Source organism: Triticum aestivum, chromosome 5D, assembly GCF_018294505.1.
Source record: "Triticum aestivum cultivar Chinese Spring chromosome 5D, IWGSC CS RefSeq v2.1, whole genome shotgun sequence".
Lineage (NCBI taxonomy): Eukaryota > Viridiplantae > Streptophyta > Magnoliopsida > Poales > Poaceae > Triticum > Triticum aestivum.
The window spans coordinates 496,822,734-496,831,490 of NC_057808.1; the positions used below are offsets into that span (position 1 = coordinate 496,822,734).

At 46.6% G+C, this 8,757-nt stretch overlaps 1 protein-coding gene across 1 annotated transcript; it reads left to right on the plus strand.

Annotated features, from left to right (window-relative positions):
* The first annotated feature begins 2,351 nt into the window (after positions 1-2,351).
* LOC123125717 (putative ripening-related protein 4) lies at positions 2,352-2,963 on the plus strand. The gene has a single exon (XM_044546185.1). It carries the CDS (start codon positions 2,352-2,354, stop codon positions 2,961-2,963), a length of 612 nt encoding a protein of 203 aa, XP_044402120.1.
* Positions 2,964-8,757: the final 5,794 nt, after the last annotated feature.

Here is an 8,757-nt window from a genome sequence, read left to right on the forward strand (position 1 = left end):
ACAACATGACACTTCACCATTGTTTGGGCCTAGAGGAAGGCATTGGGAAGTAATAAGTAGATGATGGGTTGCTAGAGTGACAGAAGCTTAAACCCTAGTTTATGCGTTGCTTCGTAAGGGGCTGATTTGGATCCATATGTTTCATGCTATGGTTAGGTTTACCTTAATACTTCTTTGTAGTTGAGGATGCTTGCAATAGGGGTTAATCAGAAGTGGGATGCTTGTCCAAGTAAGGGCAGCGCCCAAGCACCGGTCCACCCACATATCAAATTATCAAAGTAACGAACGCGAATCCTATGAGCGTGATGAAAACTAGCTTGACGATAATTCCCATGTGTCCTCGGGAGCGTTTTCCTTCATATAAGAGTTTGTCCAGACTTGTCCTTTGCTACAAAAAGGATTGGGACATCTTGCTGCACCTTATTTACTTTCATTACTTGTTACCCGTTACAAATTAACTTATCACAAAACTATCTGTTACTGATAATTTCAGTGCTTGCAGAGAATACCTTACTGAAAAACCGCTTATCATTTCCTTCTGCTCCTCGTTGGGTTCGACACTCTTACTTATCGAAAGGACTACGATAGATCCCCTATACTTGTGGGTCATCACACATGTATATGATATTTTTCTTGATTTATGTATTTACCTTGTTTCAGTGCTATATGTATTATTTACGTGTATTTAATATTTTTTGAGATTTATTATTTGCCCAGTTTGGGTACAGTATGAAATGAAATTGGCAAATACATCAATTTTTTGTTCAACAAGACCTTGCATATATGACTGAGTACACACACACAAACACACACACACAGTACCATATGTGATGTTATGCTCGTCATAGACATATATTTCACTATTTATACACAAAAACATTGAATTCTTCGGGCGGTAAAACTCGATGATTTCTGAGTTGTTCCTAGAATCGGTTCTTTCAGCGCCTCCTGGAAAGAAACACCAGTATTAAGAAAAAAGAGAACCCTAAACGATGTGGATGGAGCTGGTGAAATTAAAAACCGCTTTGAGTACCACGAAAGAACAAATTGCTAGTGAATATACAGAGGGAAACTCTAGTGCGTTACATTTGTAATAATTTAATCCGGTAGTGTATTACTTTGATGTTGCCGAGCTACACCTTAATATTGGTGGATTCCATCCCATATATAATATAAGAAATTTGGAAACGTATGTCACTCATACGGATAGTCTAAACTAGTTAGTTAGTTGCACTACTTTCCCATGAATTTCATTCACTCGGTTATTCACAAATGACTATCAATGGAAGCACCATGCCAAAATTCCATTCACTGAAACAAAGAAGGCGGCTGTTTAAAAATATTTGTTGCACGCCCAATTGTTATAAGCCCGAAGGTTGCAGAACACCAACCATCTGTCGGTTGCAAAATCAAAGAAAGAGACTGAATTAATGCAAAAGAAAGTCAAATTTATTGTGAAAAAAATTCCAAACTTTTGTGACTTATTATTATCATTATTATTTTCTATGTGAGGTGTATATACGCCCAGGAACTAAAGGGTATTTCCCACCGGGGCATGCTCTACCATATTTGATGATTTACAGGTTACATACTTATATTTATACCCAATAAAACAGAATTCAAAATACATTTGAATTCTTTGGGCGATAAAATACCGAGATTTCTGAGTTTTTCCAAAAACCGATTCTTCTGGTGCCTCCCAAAAAAACACCTGGTATGGAGAAGGGCGTGGAAGGTAGCTGCTGGAATTACAAAACGCTTTGAGTAACACCAAATAGAACATTACAAGAAAAATTAGATACAAGGTTAATCACAAGTGAGTTACATTTGTAACAATTCAATCTATCTTTTTGTTATTCTGATGTTACCGAGCTAGACCTTAATCTTGGCGGCTTCCATCCCCCAGATATAATACAAGTAGGAAACAGATATAATACAAGTAGGAAACGTACATCACTCTTGATACAGATAGTCTCAACTAGTTACTTTACACTACTTCACTATGCATGTCATTCACTTGGATGTTCACGCATGCCTCCACCTCGGCTATTAATGGAAGCTCCATGCCAAAAGTTCATTCAATAAAATAAAGAAGAGACGGTTGTTTAAAAGCATATGTTGCATGCCCAAATGTTACAAGCCCGAAGGTTGCAGAACATCAACCATCACTCGGTTACAAAACCGAAGAATCTCTGGGTTACAAAACCGAAGAAACGAGACTGAATTAGATAACCCAGTTGCTGTTCCTTGGGGCTTGGGCCCTATATAAAGAACATGGATCAACCAATATATTCTCACAAACGCACAAGCACAAATTGCAGATTTGCAAGCAACGTGAGTACCTCACGGACATGGCTAACTTGAAGAACCTATTAGCTATGTTTGCTCTCGTAATGTTCCTGTCACAGCTTTGCGTCCATGGTGTCTCCGTCTCCGTGGGCAGCAGCGGTAACGTTACTACGGAGACCAAACATCTTCGCGGCAGGTGCCACATCAGTGGCTTCCTGCATGGCAAATCCGGCGACTGCAACAGGGATCACGGCTCGGTCTGCTGTAAAGACGGTCACCGCTACCCGCAATTCAGGTGCTCGCCCCCGGTGTCGGCCGACACACCGGCGATCCTAACTCTTAACAGCTTCGCACGAGGTGGAGACGGCGGCGGCAAATCGTTCTGCGACAACCGCTTCCATAAGGACACCGAGCTGGTGGTGGCGCTGTCCACGGGGTGGCTGCGCTTGGACGGCAAGCGCAGGTGCAACAAGATGATCCGCATCAACGGGAACGGGCATGCCGTGCTGGCCAAGGTCGTCGACGAGTGCGACTCGGTGTACGGCTGCGACGCCGAGCACAACTTCGAGCCACCGTGCCCATACAATGACGTAGACGCATCACCGGCCGTGTGGAAGGCGCTAGGGCTCAAGGTGGAGATTGGAGTGTTCAAGATCACTTGGTCTGATGTGTGAGCTATGCCATGAAGACCTTGCATTAAGCTATGTACACACAGATATGCGGAAGCGTAGATGTGTGGGTTGTTCTCTTGGTGGTGGAGCTGCTGCTAATTAAAAAAAGCCACCACTCGCTTGTATTTGATATTTTCACAACTTTATGTATTTGTCCTGTCTCGGTGCTATATTTACGATTCACATGTATATGATATTTTTCTTGATTTATGTATTTACCTTGTTTCGATGCTATATGTATTATTTACGTGTATTTAATATTTTTGAGATTTATGTATTTGCCCAGTTTGGGTATAGTATGAAATGAAATTGGCGAATACATCAATTTTTAGTTCAACAAGACCTTGCATATATGACTGAGTACACACACACACACAAACACACACACACTACCATATGTGATGTTATGCTCGTCATAGACATATATTTCACTATTTATACACAAAAACATTGAATTCTTCTGGCGGTAAAACTCGATGATTTTTGAGTTGTTCCTAGAATCGGTTCTTTCAGCGCCTCCTAGAAAGAAACACCAGTATTGAGAAAAAAGAGAACCCTAAACGATATGGATGGAGCTGGTGAAATTAAAAAGCGCTTTGAGTACCACGAAACAACAAATTGCCAGTGAATATACAGAGGGAAACTCTAGTGCGTTACATTTGTAATAATTTAATCCGGTGGTGTATTACTTTGATGTTGCCGAGCTACACCTTAATCTTGGTGGATTCCATCCCATATATAATATAAGAAATTTGGAAACGTATGTCACTCATACGGATAGTCTAAACTAGTTAGTTAGTTGCACTACTTTCCCGTGAATTTCATTCACTCGGTTATTCACAAATGACTATTAATGGAAGCTCCATGCCAAAATTCCATTCACTGAAACAAAGAAGGCGGTTGTTTAAAAATATTTGTTGCACACCCAATTGTTATAAGCCCGACGGTTGCAGAACACCCAACCATCTGTTGGTTGCAAAACCAAAGAAAGAGACTGAATTAGTGCAAAAGCAAGTCAAATTTATTGTAAAAAAATTCCAAACTTTTGTGACTTATTATTATCATTATTATTTTCTATGTGAGGTGTATATACACCCAGGAACTAAAGGGTATTTCCCACCGGGGCATGCTCTACCATATTTGATGATTTACCGGTTACATAAATATATTTATACCCAATAAAATAGAATTCAAAATTCATTTGAATTCTATGGGCGGTAAAATACCGAGATTTCTGAGTTTTTCAAAAACCGATTCTTCCGGTGCCTCCCAAAAAACACCTGGTATGGAGAAGGGCGTGGAAGGTAGCTGCTGGAATTACAAAGCGCTTTAAGTAACACCAAATAGAACATTACAAGAAAATTTAGATACAAGGTTAATCACAAGTGAGTTACATTTGTAACAATTCAATCTATCTTTATGTTATTCTGATGTTACCGAGCTAGACCTTAATCTTGGCGGCTTCCATCCCCTAGTAATAATACAAGTAGGAAACGTACATCACTCTTGGTGCAGATAGTCTCAACTAGTTACTTATAATACTTCACTGTGCATGTCATTCAGTCGGATGTTCACGCATGTCTCCACCTCGACTATTAATGGAAGCTCCATGCCAAAAGTTCATTCACTAAAATAAAGAAGTGACTGTTGTTTAAAAGTATATGTTGAACGCCCAAATGTTACAGGCCCGAAGGTTGCAGAACATCAACCATCTCTGGGTTACAAAACTGAAGAAACGAGACTAAATTAGATAACCTAGTTGTTGTTCCTTGGGGCTTGGGCGCTATATTAAGAACATGGATCAACCAATATATCCTCACAAACGCACAAGCACAAATTGCAGATTTGCAAGCAACATGAGTACCTCACAGACATGGCTAACTTGAAGAAGCTATTAGCTATGTTTGCTCTCGTGATGTTCCTGTCACAGCTCCGTGTCCATGGTATCTCCGTGTCCGTGGGCAGCAGCGCGAACATTGCTACAGAGACCAAACATCTTCGCGGCAGTTGCCACATCAGTGGCTTCCTGCATGGAAAATCCGGCGACTACAACAGGGATCACGACTCGGTCTGCTGTAAAGACGGTGACCGCTACCCGCAATTCAGGTGCTCGCCCCCGGTGTCGGCCGACACGCCGGCGATCCTAAGTCTGAACAGCTTCGCACGAGGAGGAGACGGCGGCGGCAAATCGTTCTGCGACAACCGCTTCCACAAGGACACTGAGCTGGTGGTGGCGCTGTCCACGGGGATGTTCACAAATGACTATTAATAGAAGCTCCATGCCAAAATTCCATTCACTGAAACAAAAAAGGCGGTTGTATAAAAATATTTGTTGCACACCCAAATGTTACAAGCCCGAAGTTTGCAGAACACCAACCATCTATTGGTTGCAAAACCGAAGAAAGAGACTGAATTAGTTCAAAAAAAGTCAAGTTCATTGTAAAAAAAATCAAAACTTTTGTGATTTTTTTTCTATATCAGGTGTATATACACCCAGGAACTAAAGTTTATTTCCCACCGGGGCATGCTCTACCATATTTGATGATTTACATGTTACATACTTATATTAATACCCAATAAAATAGAATTCAAAATTCATTTGAATTTTTTGGGCGGTAAAACACCAAGATTTCTGAGTTTTTCCAAAAACCGATTATTCTGGTGCCTCCCTAAAAAAAGCACATGGTATCGAGAAGGGTCTCGAAGGTAGTTGTTGGAATGACAAAGCACTTTCGGTAACACCAAATAGAAAATTACAAGCAAAATTAGATATAAGGTTAATCACCTGTGAGTTACATTTGTATTAATGGAAGCTCCATGCCAAAAGTTCAATCCCTAAAATAAAGAAGAAACGGCTGTTTAAAAGTATATGCTACATGGCCAAATGTTACAAGCCTGAAGGTTGCAGAACATCTACCATCTCTGGGTTACAAACCCGAAGAAACGAGACTGAATTAGCGTACCCAGTTAGATGAGCTGTTGCTGCTCCTTAGGGCTTGGACCCTATATAAAGAACATGGATCAACCAATATATCCTCACAAACGCACAAGCACAAATTGCAGATTTGCAAGGAACGTGAGTACCTCACAAACATGGCTAACTTGAAGATGCTACTAGCTATGTTTGCTCTCGTGATGTTCCTGTCACACCTCCGCGTCCATGACGTCTCCGCGCCCGTAGCAAGCGCGAATGTTACTACAGAGACCAGCCACCGTCATGACAAGTGCCACATCAGTGGCTTCCTGCGTGGCAAATCCGGCGACTACATCAGGGATCACGGCTCGGTCTGCTGTAAAGACGGTCAGCGCTACCCACAATTCAGGTGCTCGCCCCCGTTGTCGGCCGACACGCCGGTGATCCTAACTCTGGACAGCTTCGCACGAGGTGGAGACGGCGGCGACAAATCATTCTGCGAGAACCGCTTCCACTAGGACACCGAGCTGGCGGTGGCGCTGTCCACGGGGTGGCTATGCCTGGACGGCAAGCGTAGGTGCAACAAGATGATCCACATCAATGGGAACGGGCGTGCCGTACTGTCCAAGGTCGTCGACGAGTGCGACTCGGTGTATGGCTGCGACACCGAGCACAACTTCGAGCCACTGTGCCCATACAACGACGTAGACGCATCACCGGCCGTGTGGAAGGCGCTGGGGCTCAAGGAGGAGATTGGAGTGTTCAAGATCACTTGACCTGATGTGTGAATTTTGCCATGAAGACCTTGCATTAAGCTATGTACACGCTCACATACAGAAGCGTAGATGTGTGCGTAGTTCTCTTGGTGGTGGAGTTGCTGCTAATTAAAATAAGCCTGTTGGCGCAGCCCTAGCTAGCTCTCTCTCACAGCTGGACGGAGGTAGAAGAAAGAAGAACGAGAAGGACACAGCAGGATTTTGCCCGGCGCACGAACACCGCCGGCCGCACGAACGGCCACTTAGTTTTATTTCCTGAGCATGAACTCAACTACTAAAACCACCTGCCGATACACAGAGGCTAGCGAGCCTTTATACGTGCGCTCGTACGCACGCCACGCCGCTCCATACGGCGCTCCCAGTCGCCCACATCCCGCGTTCCACGCCATACCTGGCCTGCGCTCCCGTCGCGCCCGTACGCGGACGACGCGGCCACCAACAGCCCTGGACGCGTTCTCCTCCGGCTCCATCGGCAACAAGCTCACACGCGCGCACGTACACGTGCTGCTACACACACGCAGCTGCGGCCCTGACTATGCCCGGCTCGTCTGGCACCCGCACGCACGCGCGCCTGACTCGCCCTGGCCGAGCCACGGTTTATTTGTCTAACATTCACCCCCTAAGCCGTGGCTCAGAGGAGTCCGCCGTCTTCGACCCCGACGACGTCCGCCAGCGGCGCGCGCTCCGCCGCCGGTTCCCTCCGCAGCTGGGGGCAGTCGCGCTTGAAGTGCCCGCGCTCGCCGCACTTGTAACAGCGCCCGTGCCGATTGCCGCCGAAGCCCGACGCCTGGCTCCGCATGTCGTCGTCGTCCTGAGCTCCGCCGTGCCGACGCTCCCGCGCTGCCCACTGCGCCGCCGTCATGAGAAGCTGCTCCCCGCCGCGCTCGCCGCCGTCTTGTCCACGGCGCCGAACACGCTCGTCGAACGCGCGCAGCCGCCCGAGCGCCTCGTCGAACGCCATCGTCGTCACGTCGTGGAACTGCTCGATGCCGGCGACGACGGGGAAGAGGCGATCCGGCACCGTATCCAGCAACTTCTTGACAAGTGCTGCGTCGCCCAGCGTCTCCCCGAGGTTGGCGTACCTCGCCGCCATCGCCGCGAGCCTCCCGCCGTACATGTCGAGCTCCTCGCCGTCCGCCAAGGCGGTCGAATTCGCCGCGCAGCGTCGCCAGCCTCGCCGCGCGGCCCCGATCGGCGCCGACGAACCTCACCTTCAAGGAGTCCCATACCTCCCTGGCGGTGAGCTTCATCGACACCTGCAGCAACACGTCCTCCGGTAGTGCTCCGAGCAGCAACGCGCGCGCCGTCTTGTCCTTCCGCGCGTTCACCGCCGCATCGCCCGGCGCCACCGCCTCCCACACAGTGTGCACGTCGAGGATGGCCTGCGCCTTGATCGCCCAGACGGTGTAGTTGTCCACCGTGAGCATCGGCATCGCCATCAACGCCGATCCGCCCGCGCCTCCGCCATGTGGGACGAGCGCCATGGTCGCCGGTGATCGCCCGAACCGAAGCTCTGATACCAATTGTTGGCGCAGCCCTAGCTAGCTCTCTCTCACAGCTGGACGGAGGTAGAAGAAAGAAGAACGAGAAGGACACAAACAGGCTTTGCCATAGGCTCTCTTCCTTGGCTATCACAATGGCTACATTTTTGCTTGTGCCAACACGGCTGCTACACACACGCAGCTGCGGCCCTGACTATGCCCGGCTCGTCTGGCACCCACACGCACGCGCGCCTGACTCGCCCTGGCCGAGCCACGGTTTATTTGTCTAACAAAGCCACCGCTCGCTTGTATTTGATATTTTCTCAACTTTATGTATTTGTCCTGTTTCGGTGCTATATTTACCATTCACGTGTATATGATATTTTCCTTGATTTATATATTTACCTTGTTCAATGTTATATGTGTTATTTAGGTGTATTTAATATTTTTCCAGATTTATGTATTTGTCCAGTTCGGGTACAATATGTATTTTCCACGTGTATTAGGGCATCTCTAACGCCTACCCGTAAATCCCCCGCAACCATTCCGACCGCGGAAGCCATTCAACGCGGCACTGTAACAGTCCGCAGAGCGGTCCGGACACAATTTTTCCCGCAAATTGGAGA